Genomic DNA, 15,666 nt, shown 5'->3' on the forward strand with positions numbered 1-15,666 from the left:
ACGTTATTTACATACAGTTACCCATTACATACAGGACATCAACACATGAGCTCACAACCACACAGAGTACACCAAGACTTGTAGAGACACGGGCAGCAACAGAAAGGTACATCCCAACTGCACACGGACACACAGACATGCGTGGATCAGCTACAAAAATTCAAGTGGTAGCACCCATCTCTGGACAGTTGTGATGGCGAGGTGGGGGTAACTTTAGGGTGACACCATCTTGTTTGCTAGCCTTAGAGACAGCTTGACCCAAGGGTCCCTATTTGTGAACACTTAGCCACTCTCTAGGATCTTAGAGAATAGTGCCCCAGATACTGAGGCACCTTCCCTGCCCACCCCCAGGCTTGGCCAAATGCCCCCCACCCTCCTGCCCAGCCCGTACCGTGCTGAAGTTGGGGAAGAGACTGAGCGGGGTGGTGCCATTGGAGTGGAAGGCCAGCAAGTGCTTGAAGTCCAGCGGGGGCTGCAGAGGCCGAGTGGGCAGGGGCAGAGAGGCCAGCAGGGGACTGGGGTTGCTGGAGGCAGGGCCTGCTGCGGGAGGAAGAAGGGCAGGGTCTGAAATGGGGAGCCACGGGGGCTCTGTCCTACCTCTGAGGCCAGCACTGAATGCTGATCAGCTTCTTGGATGTGGAGCCAGGGCAGGCATTTTTGTTTTCCTCTTCACAAAGATGCACCAGACAAACCCACTTGGGGAGGCCGAGGCCAAGGGGTCCACTGCTCAGGCTCTCAACCCAGGAGAATGATCCTCCCCCAAACTATAGAGGCCCCAATGAACACCCGGGGGGATGGGGTCCAGGGAACGGTTCAGAGGAAGTGGAGCTGCTACATACTACTATGGAGACTGCATGATGTACTGGGTTTCCATTTTATTACCAATTAAACAAAACCCAGGGCTTGGCTAGCCCCCTTCTCTCCTGCTCTCTATCCTTACTCTCTCTCTCTTTCTCTCGAGTCCCACACCATTCAGAGGAAGGGATGACAGAAGGTAATACAGAATCCACGGGAGCCTGAAGAGATGCACACCCAAGCTCTGTGAAGGCCATAGCTGCTCCCTTCAGGAGGCAGAATTCCCCAGGCATCCGGGGCAGCCCAACACCAGCAGCAGTTTTGTAGTCTTTGGTCTGAAAAGTCTGAAGCAAGGGCAGGAAGGAGAGAGCTGGGAACTGAAAGCAACCAGACTTTGAGAAGGGAGAAATCTGAACTAAATCCAATCCATTTAGGACTTTTTTTTTTTTTTTTGCATTCTGCGCTTGCAAAACTAAAGGAAATCCTTTTTGCTTTTTGTGTCTTCACACTGTGAAAGACAGGATATCCTTATTTCATATGTACAGATTTATGCGATGTCTAGTCATATGCAGAAAAGCTTATTGGCCTGGAGGAAGAGCATCACTACCCCCCTTGAAACACTGTGCCCTTGAACCATTAGCTTATGCACAGAGAGGGTGCTGGGCTGTGTGTCAGAACCAAGCAGGGCCATGTGCTCCCCAGTCTAGGAGACAGTTAAGGACCAATTCTCCTTTCCCCTTAGCCCGTCAATTCTCAAGACATTCCCCCCCCCCCCCCTGCATTCTTAGGCTCAAAATATGGGCAAGGAGGGGCTGGGAATGTGGCTTAGTGTTAGAGTGCTTGCCTAGCATGCATGAAGCCCTGGGTTTGATTCCTCAATACCACATACACAGAAAAGGCCGGAAGAGGTGCTGTGGCTCAAGTGGTAGAGCACTAGCCTTGAGCAAAACAACCTCAGGGACAGTGCCCAGGCCCTGAGTTCAAGCCCCAGGACTGGCAAATATATATACATATATGGACAAGGACCAGAAGGGGAAAGGGCAAGCTCTCCTCAGCAAACTCTGAGAGACTGGAAAAGGCTGAGGATCCCCAGATTTTTGCTGGCACCTCTGCCCACTTTTCTGGACAGTCCAGGGGTGCCTGCATGGCTCCACAGGGAGGGAAGAAAAGGAGAGGACCACAGAGCACAGTTGATAGGTCAGTATGAGTAGAGCTCCGTCAAGTCCACCTGAGTTAGCCCTTAGGGTGTCTAGGGCCCCAGGCTGGCTGGGACAAGAGGAAATGGCCCTCAGGTGAGTTGAGCCCCCAGGAGCCCCTCCTCCCAACCACTCTCTAAGAACTCCACAGCCAGCGGGAAGTCAAACTCGTGCAGAGGGGGCCCATCCACAGCAATCTTCACGATGTGGTCACCCCGATTGTCCCCGGCCCCACTCTGTCCCCACCACCGCAGCTCACGCCTGCGGCCCACCTTGTCCAGCAGCCCAGCCCCCACGGGCAGTGCCAAGGCCAGGGCGGCAAGGGCGGCGAAGTCTGGGAAGAGCTCGTGCAGCTCAGAATGCCTGCATGCCAGCTTGGTGCACAGGGCCCGCGGACTGAGCCGCCCCAGGCTGGACACCACACGCTTGAACAGTGCAAAGTCACCCAGGGCACGCGGGGGCACCAGGGCCGGCGCAAAGCCCCGCAGCAGCGCCCTCAGTGACTCCTCGCCATGCATGCCCAGCTCCTCGGGCACCTGTGGGTAGTGGCGGGGATCGAAGATGGCTGCAAAGGCAGCCACATAATCCAGGGAGGGTCCAGGGTAGGAGTCCAGCAGTCCCTTCTGCATGGAGTCCAGAAGATCTCCCCGGAGCCGCTCCAAGCCCCGGAGTGCAGCTGTGGAGTAGCCCACCAGCTCCACACCGTGGTAGGTGCAGTGCTGCCCTTCCTCACCAGGGCTAGAAGATGCCAATGCTTGCAGCAGGCGCTGGAGGTGAGCGCCTCCTGAGCCATGCTGACCTTGGATGGAAGCCATGGCCGCCATCACCAGGGGCTGTAGCAAGGCCAAGTCTGGCTCTTCAGACTGCAGCACCAGGGTAAGTTTCTGCACCGAGGGCAGAGCATCCAGCAGCAAGTGCGTGAAGGCTACGAAGGTGAACTGGCGCAGGGCCAAGGCCAGCACCCCAGCTGTGGGTGAGGCTGGAGCAGTAGCCTCTAGGGTGGGCACCAAGCAAGGCCAGGCTTCTGCTATCGCTTCCACGACAGGCAACAAGGAAGCCCAGGGTACTGGCCGGGGCCCTGCCAAGTCCACAGCCGCCAGGTCCAGGGCTGCCCGGAGCTCAGGCACCATATGGGAACTGGGGCCACCATGCAGACGGAAGAGGGCATCCAGGATGCTCTCATATTCACCCAGGTAGGCAGGGGGCTCTGGGTCTGTCCGGCCAGGAAGACAGTGAAGCTCTGTGAGCAGCGGACAGATGGCCCGGAGCTGCAGGCTGATGCTTTCCAGGCGGTCATTGGGGAGGCTGGAGCTGAGCCAAGCCAGCTTGGAGGCAGACACACCAAAGGCTTGTAGGACGTCCAGGAGTTGTCCGGCAGTAGCCTCGCCCTCCTGTAGGTCCACACTGCCCAGGAAGGTGGTAGCAGGCTGGCCATCACATGGGGACACTGAAGTGGCAAACAGGGTCAGACTGCGGGTTTCAGGCCAGTCCCTGGCCTCATCTAACACCAGCCCCACATACGGGGATGCTTTCAGGCGCTGGCAGGCCTCTGTGTGTAAGACACTGGCAATGGCCACCTGGGACAGCAAGGGAGAGAAAGGGAGAGAGGATAGAATTAGACTGGTCCTACTCAGGGAAGGCAGGCAGTAGAGGGTAGTGAGGAGAAGACAAGCCTTAAGTATCAGACAGACTGACAGACTCATCTTGGCCTGGTGACTTTTTGGCTGTGCTACCCTGTGCTCCACTCCTCTGAGATTCAGTTTCTTCAGCTCTAATACCTATCAGTGAATAACCACCTGCCCTGTCTTTTCAAAGGGTTGCCATGATGTTGCACTTTATAAAAGTGCTTTATGAGCAGGGCAGTTGTAGCTCACACCTGTAATCCTAGCTACTCAAGGAGGCTGAGATCTGAGGATTACAGTTCCAAGCCAGCCTGGGCAGGAAAAGTCCATGAGCCTCTAATGTCCAATGAACCACCACAGAGCTGGAAGTAGAGCTGTGGCTCGAGCGATAGAGTGCCAGCCTTGAGGGGAAAAGTCAAGCAAGAGCATGAGGCTCTGAGTTCAAACCCCAGTACACATTCAAAAATATAAAGTTCTCAGTACACATACACACATGCCGCGCGCACGCTCTATGAACTATGAAGAGCTCTATAGGGAGTTTAGTGTTTTCCTGCAGCATTGCCTCAGTTTGCCTTATTCTTGGGGTCTCCCTTACTTTCCAACTCAGGGCTTACTTTACAGACATATTCACTAGTAACTCCTGAGCAGCTACACAGGGTCTTGGCCTTGTGCTATTTGTGGGTCATCTCTCCATAGATAAGACCAGACCTGAGGACTCATGTAGCTGAACCTCAGACAGAGCTGCAACTTGCACATCTCCAGGGGTTGAGTGTGGTTTTGAATGTCAAGTGAGCCAGAGACCAGCCAAGGGAACAGGAAAGCTCATACTCTGCTTCCCAACTCCACCAATCCCTGCCCTGATTTTCTTCCTTCTTTCCCTCTCTCCCTCCCTCCCTCCCACTCCCTCCCCTTCTCTTTCTTTCTTTCTTTCTTTCTTTCTTTCTTTCTTTCTTTCTTTCTTTCTTTCTTTCTTTCTTTCTTTCTTTCTTTTCTTTCCTTCCTTCCTTCCTTCCTTTCTTCCTTCCTTCCTTCCTCCCTTCCCAGTCCTGGGGCTTGAACTCAGGGCCTGGGCACTGTCCCTGAGCTTCTTTTGCTCAAAGCTAGTACTCTAGTGCTTGTGGCTCTCACTTTTCAATAGAAGTCACAAGGCTACATCTTTATATGTCACCTCTCCTAATTTTTTTTTTAAGTTACAAACTCATTTTGGCTTTTTCAGAAACATAGTGAACACAAGTAAAACCCAACTGGGGGCCTGCCAGGTTTAGAGGTCACCAGTGTGTGGCCTATGACCTAGGAAATAACTAAGAGCCACCCATGTGTACCCAATGGCAGAGCTAGGTCTAGCCTCTTCCCTAATGCACCTCCCCTGTAGTTTTCGCAGCACCAACACATAGTAGGCCCTCAGTGATGGTTCTGAAAGGGGGGAGGCATGAATGAAGTGCTCTGGCTGGTGGACAAGGGTTTGGCATGCTTGAGCTATTCCCAGGTGGCTCAATGCTTCCCTCCTCCAGCCCCTCCCACCCGCGGCTGCCACCCACCTGCATGTTCCTCACCCTCTTGGGGCTGTAATAATCGCCGTGCTCGGTACCCAGCAGTGCTTGGCACAGGTTGAACCTCTGCAGCTCCAGCAGAGCTGAGCAGCGGTCACTGGGCACATCCTCTTTGGCCATGCAGTACACGGTTGTCAGCACAGCCACTTTGGCCGGATCTACTTCCGCCTTGATGCTCCTGGAGGTGGGGGTGGTAGCCAAACTGGAGTAGGCCCCTTCTTCCTCGGCAGGGCCCTCAAAGCTGGGCTGACCCTGGTTGGCAGCCAGGGCCTGGCGGTGGGCTCCCGAGGTGACGTGGCGCAGCAAGGCGTGGCGCTGGAAGTTGTCGGTGCCCACGGTGAAGGCATTCTCTGCTTTGCCGTGCTTGTTCCGGACCAGGGCCTGGCGGCACTCCAGGCAGAACATCAGCTTCCGCTCATAGTCAAAATCCAGCCAAGGAAACTCCTTCTTCCAGTGCTCATTGAAGTAACGTTTGCATTTCTTGTTGGAGTTGGAGGCTTCTCCAGCTGGCTTCTTTCCTGGGGGCACCATGCTTGGTCTTGGAGCAGGGGACCCCCAGCACCCACCCAAACGCTTGTGCTCCCCTATGTCCAACACACACAGAGGCACCTCCCTTTATAGGGGGGAGCTGGGGGGGAAGCAGGAGGGGGGCAGCCCACCAGGCTATGGGAGACCATCCATCTAACTTAGCCTGGGAAGTTTATTTCTGCACTGCTGGTAGAAGACTGGAGATGAAAGAGAAGGGAGAGGTGTTAGAGCGTCCATCATGGGGGTGGTGCTGCCTAGAAAGTCTTCCCTAGCTGAAGAGTGTGCTAAGCCCAATGGACCAAGGGCTTCTGGGAGTATGCAAAGTCATGCAAAAGACCAAAGCTGGAGAGGTATGGGGTCCCCAAGCCCCTCCAAGGAACCCCTTCCATCCAGGATAGGAGATTGATTAGTTTTGTCTGCTGCAGCATTTCTCAACTCAGTGCTAGGAAGACTGCCACCACCTGTGCACTAGGTATTGGGGAAAATATTTTTGGGTGCCAGTACTGGGGCTCGGAATCAGAGCCTGGGAATCATCCTTCAGCTTCTTCACGCAAGGCTGGTGTTCTACCACTTGAGCCACACCTTCACTTCTGACTTTTTAGTGGTTAATAGGAGATAGTCTCACAGGTTTGCCTGCCCTGCTGGTTTCAAACCTCTATCCTCAGATCTCAGCTTCCCGAGTAGCTAGGATTAAAAGCATGAGTCACTGGGTAAAAATCAGGGTACTAAGTAATTGGTGGCTGAGCCAGGACTACAGTGCTGATCTCCCAGCTGCTGGCCTAACGGGTAAGGGGTCTTCAGAGCCCACAGCCACCGATGACATTGGAAGGAAGTCAGCAGAAGGCTGGACTGCCCAAGTCAGCAGGTAGAGGAACCACGGGGCTTTCTCTGGCACTCACAAACTTCACTTACACAGGTGTACGTTCCTCACACTCACATACACTGGTGACTAGCCCCATTCTGAGGGGCTGTTCAGAAGACTGGTTCTCAGATTGAAGACAGCCAAGCTGTTTTTGCCTCCACCTCTCCACCAGACATGAGCTAAGATGAGAAGTTCAGGATATACAAGCTATGTCCAGCCATCAACCAGACATGCCGTCTCCCTCTTAATCTCAAACCTAATAACCCCAGGAGCAGTAACGCCTACTTAGCTAGTGACTGTGGATGAGGTAGACTCTGGATTAGGTACTTTATAGCGCTTCCCTAAAGAGATGAAGATTATTCTGAGTTTCCCTGACGGAGTAGCTTGACTTTATAAGCAGTATGCAGCTGATGCAGAATTGGAACTCACATCCTTTGGATCCTAAAGGCCTCACTGAGATCCCGGACTATACTGCCTCTCCCCCAGCTAGCTCCCCAGCTTGGGTCGAGTTCATGGTCTCACTGCCTTGCACAGGTCCCTGCAGCAGCCTCTGAGCTATCATTTCCCCCACACTAGCTCCTCACCCAGCAGCCAGAGAGGCAAAGTTCACACACAGATCCACCTGGGGCATTCTCCTTCATTTTCATGCACCTTTTCAGTGGTTACCCCACCTCTTCAGGAACCATCAAGGCCTTCTTAGCTTCTGGCTATTTCTAGAACATCCCAGTACTTTCATCTGGCCAGCCAGCTTCAAAATGACCCTCCCACGGGGCTGGGGATATGGCCTAGTGGCAAGAGCGCTTGCCTCGTATAAATGAGGCCCTGGGTTCGATTCCCCAGCACCACATATACAGAAAACGGCCAGAAGAGGCGCTGTGGCTCAAGTGGCAGAGTGCTAGCCTTGAGCAAGAAGAAGCCAGGGACAGTGCTCAGGCCCTGAGTCCAAGCCCCAGGACTGCCAAAAAAAAAAAAAAAAATGACCCTCCCACATACACCAGGCTGTAACTTGGTGGGGGTAGGTGTGTATGTGTGTGTGTGTGTGTGTGTGTGTGTGAGTGCATGCATGTATGCACACACATGCTGGTCCAGGGGCTTGAACTCAGGGCCTGGCTACTGTCCCTGAGCTGCTTTTGCTCAACACTAATGCTCTACCACTTGAGCCACAGCTTTTTTTTTTTTTGACAGTTTATTAGAAATAAAAAGTCTCATGGATTCCCCTGCCTGGTCTGGCTTTGAACTACCATCCTCAAATATAAGCCTTCTGAGCAGCTAGGATTACAGGCATAAGCCAGCAGCGCTCAGCTAGGCTGTTTATTCCTATTTTCACCCTCCATTCCTGTCCCCTCTCCCCGACTAGTTTCACTTGCTTCTTTTTTTTTTTTTTTTTGCCAGTCTTGGAGCTTGAACTCAGGGCCTGAGCACTGTCCCTGGTTTCTTTTTGCTCAAGGCTAGCACTCTGCCACTTGAGCCACAGCGCCACTTCTGGCTGTTTTCTATATATGTGGTGCTGAGGAATCGAACCCAGGGCTTCATGTATACGAGGCAAGCATTCTTGCCACTAGGCCATATTCCCAGCTCACTTGCTTCTTGAGCATAGCTCAGGCCTCCTCTCTGCCACCCTGACCCCTTCCCCCTGCTGGGATGGCACCAGTCCTCTGGTCTCGATGATTTCTGTACAGCGAGCACAGGGATCCTCGTGTATCTGCACTTGAAGGCCTTTACCCTCACTGGCTGCTTGGGTCCTGCATTCAACTCCCCCAAATCTCCACTTATTTCTGCTAGTTCTCTTGCTCCAGAGCCCGTCCTGCCCTCTGCTCATCCTCACTCGTGCAAGTTCCCCAAGAACAGGAATGGTAACTAACTGCATTGTGTCTAAACTCTAGCGCTTCCTTCATATCTGCATCCCAAAGACAGCTATAGTGCCTGACTGCCAGCAGGTGCACCACAGAATCTGGAGCGTAAGAGCAAACTCTCCCATAGAAAGAGGAGGTTCTTGGGCATCTGCTAGGTGGTTAAAAATAGCTGTTTTTTCTGGGTATTGTGGGCTCACACCTGTAATCCTAGCTACTCTGGAGGTTGAGATCTAAGGATTGCGTGTGGTGGGGGGTCATTTTTATTTTTTTATTGTTAGTATGAAGGTTATGTACAGAGGGTTTACAGTTACATAGGTCAGGTAAAGAGTACATTTATTTTTGGACAATGTACCCCTTCCCTGGCTCTCTCCCAGTTCTTCCCTCCTTTCCCCAACCACAAGTTGTATAGTCCATTTTCACCACAGCGTCTAGTGAGTACCACTGCTGCATTTGTTGACCCTTTGTCCTTCATTTCTGTGCCCTTCTTTACCGTCCCAAAGGCAGATAAGTGAACAAACAAGACAAAAACAACAACAAAGTAAAAAAAAAAAAAAACCACCCTCTCGTTGCCATTTCCTGGTTTGAAGCCAGACTAGGTAGAAAAGTCAGTGAGACTCTTATTTCCAATGAATCAGCAAAAAACACCCGGAGTAGAGCTATGAATCAAGTGGTAGAGTGCCAGCCTTGAACAAATAAGCTGAGCAAGAGAGTGAGGCCCTGAGTTCAAGCCCAGTACCGGTGCACACACACACATGCACATGATGTGCACACATGCATGCACACACACATAGACACATTAATGCAACTTGAAAATTCAGCTGACACTGGCCATCGTGAAAGCATACTCAGTAGCCACATGTGGTTGGTTAGGTGCTGGACAGCACAGGTAGAGAATGTTTGCATCATCCCAGAAAGTTCTACTGGGTAGAGCTGCTCTAAAAACACAGGTGACAATGCACTGACTTTACCCCATCTTAACCTGAGGGAACCAGGCTGGGGGTGGTGGTATTAATACAAGACTGTGGGTTCTGATTGTGATCAAGGCTGACACTTCCTAGCAGTCCCAGGTCCTTCAGATCTCCATATCCCGTGGGCTGTGTGGGACCCTGCACAATCTGCTCCCCAATCTGCTCCCCAGCTCGGGGGAGGGGGGAGGATCTCCTCCCCCTTCTTCCCACCCACCTTGCTTGTAAGCCTCAAACCTGGTGTTGATGGACTCCCAGAATCAGGGTCTCCAGTCTCCCATGGGGCCCTTTTCCTTGGGACCCCACTGAGAGAAATCCATCCTCTCTACAGAGTGGAGACCAGGTGAGACCGAGACTCCCTGTACCCCTCACCCTTCATCCTTCCAGGGGGTTTGGACAGAGAGGGTGGGAGAATTTCCTCTGAGGCTCTGCCTGCCTGCCCGCCCCTGCCCCCCCCCCCCTTGCAGGACCTCACTCCTGGTGGTCCACCCTTGCCCAGAAGCTCTGGGAAGGACACCTGTCCAGGCATCCTGACACCACCCGCCCTGCACACACTCACAGAGACTCGAGAGCCTCCATCTTGGGCGGTGGACGCTCTGGCCGCGGTCTTCCTCAGGCTTCACTGAGCGACAGCAGCCACTAGTGGTAACAATGGTGAAGAGGCAGCAGCAGCCAGCCCAGGGACAGCCCAGGGCCTCACCTGGCCGCACCCATCTCCCAAGAAGCAACAAGAGCCACTGAAATCAGATTGCCAAAACCGGAGGGACAGGAGCCCAGGATTCGTGGGTTCTTGCTGGAGGAGCTTTCGGGTGCAAACAAACTTGTAAAGCACGTGCGTGCAGCTGCGGGCTGCCCAGCGCGCTGAGAGTTGTGGGTCACTAGCTCTGGGATGCGGGGAGCAGGCTGTGAGCTGAGGGTCTGCAGGGGCGGCAGGTGTGCTAGTTGTGGCCACAGGGGAAAAAAGTGAAATTTGACACCGAGAAGCGCATTCCAGGCAGGAAGCGTGGGGAGCCAAGCTCCATCAGTGCACCAGGAAGTTAAGACGACCCGAAAGGGTTGATGCTGGTGGCTCAGCCTGTAATTCTTGCTACTCAGGAGGCTGAGCGTTCCAAGCCAGACCAGGCAGAAAAGACCATGGGACTCTTCATCTCCAATTAACCACCAAAAAAGCTAGAAGTGGAGCTGTGGCTCAAGTGGTAGAGCACCAGCTTTGTGTGAAAAAGCTAAGGAACAGTGGCCAGGCTCTGTGCTTAGAGCCTGTAGAGCTGAGAGGTATGAGGGCAAGTTGGGAAGGTTTGTCTGCAGCGAATGCTGCATATTTAAATAAATAATATATAAAAATTATTTACTAATAACATACAATTTGTTATTAAATAAAATAGCATAAATTATTGTTATTAAATAAATGTTATATTGTTTATATACTATATCATGCATTGTATATTATATACCATATTTAATATATAAATATATTATGTAGAATACATTACATATCTAATATCTAATATATATGTGTAATACAAATATATATTTATATATTATATATACAATATATAATGTACAATATCGAATTCTATTATACATATTATATAGTATTATATAACATTTATAGATATGTATTATATAATATATGATACCAATATATGATTTGTATCATATATTATATATACTTTCTATATTATAAATGATATATGATATAGAATATACTATCTACATTATACTATATTTTATAGTATATAATATATAATAGATTGATATATAGGTAATATTTATACATAATATATACTAATATATAATATATTATACTTATATTTATTATATATATATGTAATTATGTGTTAGTATATATTATATAATGTATATCATTTAATAATAAATAATATATTATTTATTTAAATACATAGTATTCAAATACAAATACAAGGGTTAAATTCAGGTCTTCAGGCTTACTAGGCTAGCATTCTCCACCCTGAGTCATATCTCTGAGGCAGGATAGACTAGGGAAAAATGAAGCATGATAAATGCCTGCAGAAATTAAAAAAACTCAAGCTTCAGGCAAATACTAGAGACATTCATTCATCTACTTCCATTAAGATTAAGAGGCCACAGTCATTTAGGGTGAAAATGAGACAGAATAAACTGAGGAAAATGAAGCCTGGTGAAGGCAACTCAGAAACATGGTACTTAAAAATGCAGACATGCCATCTATGTTTCAAAGAAAGGCAACAGGCTGCATTCCTTCCTGAGCGGTGCAATTCTCACCCTAAGAATGAACATTTGCTTGGCAGGATGTATGTCTTCCTGAGAGAAATGTTCCCCCAAAATGTAAGCAGCAGCCTCCTACCCAAGATGTAGACAACAGGAGGCTTTCCTTATCTCGAGGATAAGCATCTCTCTCTCTCTCTCTCTCTCTCTCTCTCTCTGTGTGTTTATTTTTGTAGGTCTCAGGGCTTGAACTCAAGGCTTGAGTGCTGTCACTGAGCCTCTCTGTACTGAAGGCTAGCATTCTATCACTTGAACCACAGTGTTATTTCTGGCTTTTTCTGAGTAGTTTATTGGAAACAAGAGTTCTGACAAAGTTTCCTGCCTGAGCTGGCTTTGAACCATGATCCTCAGATTTCAGCCTCTGGACCTAGGATTACAGGCATGAGCCATTGGTGCCTGATTTAAGCATGTGGTTTATGTTTTCTTACCTGGAAGAAATGCCCCAAACATGGAGGAACTCAGAAGTACCAGGAGTAATTAGAACCAAGGTAAAACACCTATATTTGCATAACTTTAAAGCCAGACTCCCTGCCTTTACTATAAGTACTCCTAAGAGCCTAGAAGCTGTGAGTATATGTGTCTGTCTCTCCCCCTTAGACAGCACCCACTCTCTTGGAGTGTGCCCTTCCTTGCCTTTCTGCTTGTCTGTCTTCTTTTTGTCTGTCTGCTTGCCTGCTTGCTTACTTACTCAGTAAAGCTCCGCCAAGTTTTCTTACCATTGTGGCTCGCTCAGAAATTCTTATCCTGCCATCCAAGTCAAGGACCCTAAGTGAGGAGTCCCTACTTTTAGAGGGAAGCTTCACTAACCTTCACCTGCATCCAGTGACCCTTCCAGCAAATGTTAGATAGGGTCAAGACTGGAAAACCCTGAGCCAGGACGAGAGGGAGGCCTAGTGGCCTCTTCCTAGAGCTCTCAGTTTACACAAGTCCCTCTTCACCCAGAGATAAAGAGAAGGGGAGAATTCCCTGCAGAAAGAGTGTGGGATTATGGCACCCCAACCTTTCTAGACCTCCTTTCCAGACCTGAGGATCTGGAGTTCAGGGGCCTGGGATGGAGCAGCCGTTTTACTGGACTTTGCACTGAAGGCTAAGCTAGGAGCCTCCATCTCCTTGACTGTGAAGCCGGAATTACCATTGGGAAGAACTGCAGGACAGAAATGGGTCTGGCAGCCACAGGAGTATGAAGGCTATCCAAAGAAGGATCAGGATTAAGGGGGATGCTGAGGTACTTGGTGGTGCACTCTCTCCTTTCAATGTGCACAGAATCACCTAGAAATGCTTTCCCACCATCATCTCCCAATTGGGCATACAATTCTCCTACTCTAGGTCTAGGGAACATGTTGACTTGAGGGTCAGGCCTCTGCACTAGACTGCTGGGAACTGCCAGCATTCTTCACTCAGTCGTCTGTCTACTCACTCTTCTGTCTACTCACAATCTGCCCCTCACAGTCACCAGGAGCCCAGGGGTGGGGCATGGAGCCATGGCACATGCGCACACACGTGACTGCCTAGCCCCTGGCAACTCAGGTGAAGGGAGCTGCCACAGCCACCATGCTTGCCCCAGGATGGTGCCACTGACAGATCCAGATTCTGTACCCCCCAAAAGCACTGGGGTGGGAAGGTAGAGTCTTCTGTGATGGCATGTTGCAGCAGAACTCCACCTTGACTTAAGTGTCTCAGAGCAATGTCTCCCAACCCTGGTCAGAAATCAATAGCCTGATCCACAGCTCATTGGACAGCAACCACAAGAGGGTGGGTCTTTGGCGCTGGGGATGCAGAGAGCAAAACCAGACTGACAGAGTGAAGAAGAGGCTGCCTTCCTTCCCACTTAGCAGGGAGGCTCCAATTGAGGCTAGGACTGTGGCACAGATCAGATCAGGTGTCTTATGAAATAACATCACCCTGGCTGCCATCCAACACAGGATCTAAAGAAACTACATTCTACAGTTGAACCCTAACTGGAACACACACACACACACACACACACACACACACACACACACACACACAGGCACCCAGACAGTGATAGACACAGACACATGTACTTACATCTTCCCACAGTGAGATGTTTATTGTACACATACTTCTGTGGGCACACACAAAGAGACAGTGCCCACGAAGAGAAACATATACCCCAGGGCCACGAGTAAGTATGCATGTATACAGATGGGCATGATCAACAAAGACAAATCTGTATATATACACTTGGAAGAAAAGACAGACACACAGACCTCTACAGATACAAAGAGCTATAGATAATACAAAGCAATAGGCATGTGGGGTACGCACCTTCCCAAAGAAAACTGCACACACAATAATCTGTGGACAGAGGCATTGCTCAGACACAAGGGCAAGCACCTGTATACCACCCCCCACCCTCTTGCCTGATCACACGCAGCTAGTTTATCAGATCCTCAGGCCAAGCAAAGAAGCTCTTTTCCACTCTCTGCTCCTTCCCTCTCGGCCCCCGCCTCTGCCAGCCCCCGAGCCACAGGGCAGATGGCTGGATCCTACCAGAGATGCACACACATGAGTACAGGTCAAATAATAACATTGCCATTTCCATCACAGATAAACACCAACACTCTTCAAAGAAAAATAGGAGTCCAGAGGAGAGAGAAAGACAAAGCCTGAGGATGGGGGGAAGGTGGGGGGAGGAGGGAAAATAAACCAAGACCCAGTGCTTGCCTGCCGGACTGAAGGATAGGATTCTCGCTTTGGCCTGGGATTTCTCCCTACATCCTTCAGGCCTTCCCCAAGCTGGAGAAAGACCCCCAAAGCCCAGTCACAGGAGAAACCCTGTCCCCCACCCTCAGCGCCTCCAAGCCCTTGCCTAGGAGAGGGTTCCCAGAATCACACCTAGAGGGGTGATGGCTGTCTCCCTAAAAAGGCCAAGCAAGTCTCCATATGGAGAGGCAAGTGAGGAGACCATAGATAAACTGGGACTTGGGGGGGGTGGTATTGCTGTTGGCCCCAGTGCCCTGGCTGGCCCTGGAGTGAGAACTTGTTGAGATCCTGACTCCTGTCTCCTTCCGGGAGGTGGTAACGGATGTCTCTCAACCCCCCCACTCTCCTGATCCCTTGAAGGGGTGATTTCACACAAGGACACCAGGCTCTCCCCTCACGTATTCCCCTAGGTCTTCCCAGCCCCACAGCCATTCCTGCCCCCTCCCTCCACGATAGCCTCCCAGCCTAGCCCCAGACCTAGGTAGGCAGTGGTAAGAGAGTCCGCAGCTTTGATGCCTCTGGCAAACAACCTCTGGGAACAGCAACAGAAGAAGCATAGGGTTGGGGAGGGGGGATCGACCCCCCCCCCCTTGGTCCCCTAAGTCTCCAAGCCCTGTCTGCACTCCCCAGCACCAAGGACCTCAGCACTCACCCAGGAGCATTTCTCAGTCTTTGGCGGCCCCTCAGTGTTGAGCTGAACAGAGTGGAAGAACAGGAGCGAATGAAACTCAGCCACTCAGCCGGAGTGACGGGGGAAGGGGGTGTGTGAGGGACAGGAGGGGAGGACGAGAGGGAGGGACTCCTAGTCCTGGTTGGAAAGCTGCATCATTATTGGGCCTTCTCCCCCCCCCCCCCCCGCCCTGCCATCCCATCCTCCAGAAAGGAGTTGGCTATTCCCTGGTTTCCTCCCACCCCACCCTTAGACGGAGAAGGGGACCAGGGGTGGCCCCTGAGGTCTCCCCTCCCACCCCCTGGGGGCCCTGCTAGTGCCACAGCTGCTGAAGTGAAGGGTTGACCTTGTCCCCAGAGACCTCCTGGGCAGGGACAGAGTTGCTGCGACCCCTTTTCTACTTTCTGGAAGGTTCTCCCGGCTTTCCTGCCTCAGGGATGCTTTGGCTGGAGCCCCTATTCTCCGACTCACATCCTCTGACATGTATCTGCTTTTGCTGAAGGGGAAACTGAGGTGCTAAGAGGTGTCACAGAGGTGCCCTAGAGCATTGGTCCTGGGGCTGAGGGAAGGAAAGGGAGCCAAGGTTGGCCCCTTGGAGCTGGTAGGAGGAAGAAGGAAGTTCATCTGCACTGC

At 51.2% G+C, this 15,666-nt stretch overlaps 2 protein-coding genes across 6 annotated transcripts in view; both read right to left on the minus strand.

Moving 5' to 3' along the window:
* Znf385c (zinc finger protein 385C) overlaps positions 1–15,666 on the minus strand; it is a 31,346-nt gene that overhangs the window by 8,002 nt on the left and 7,678 nt on the right. For 3 of the 5 annotated variants that reach the window (XM_048365143.1, XM_048365145.1, XM_048365141.1), the window contains exon 2: positions 392–540. The exons of 1 other annotated variant lie outside the window; for it this stretch is intronic. In XM_048365143.1, coding sequence (XP_048221100.1) covers positions 392–540 — 149 coding nt within the window. The remainder of the gene's footprint in view (positions 1–391; positions 541–15,666) is intronic. One more of the 5 variants, XM_048365142.1, reaches the window with a different exon arrangement.
* On the minus strand, positions 1,828–5,694 carry C17H17orf113 (chromosome 17 C17orf113 homolog). Its single transcript, XM_048365136.1, has 2 exons — positions 5,152–5,694; positions 1,828–3,568 (listed from the first exon to the last, which is right to left on the minus strand). The coding sequence occupies exons 1-2, from the start codon at positions 5,692–5,694 to the stop codon at positions 2,084–2,086; spliced, it is 2,028 nt and encodes a 675-aa protein (XP_048221093.1). The 3' UTR covers positions 1,828–2,083.

The sequence above is a fragment of the Perognathus longimembris genome, chromosome 17 (genome assembly GCF_023159225.1).
Source record: "Perognathus longimembris pacificus isolate PPM17 chromosome 17, ASM2315922v1, whole genome shotgun sequence".
NCBI lineage: Eukaryota > Metazoa > Chordata > Mammalia > Rodentia > Heteromyidae > Perognathus > Perognathus longimembris.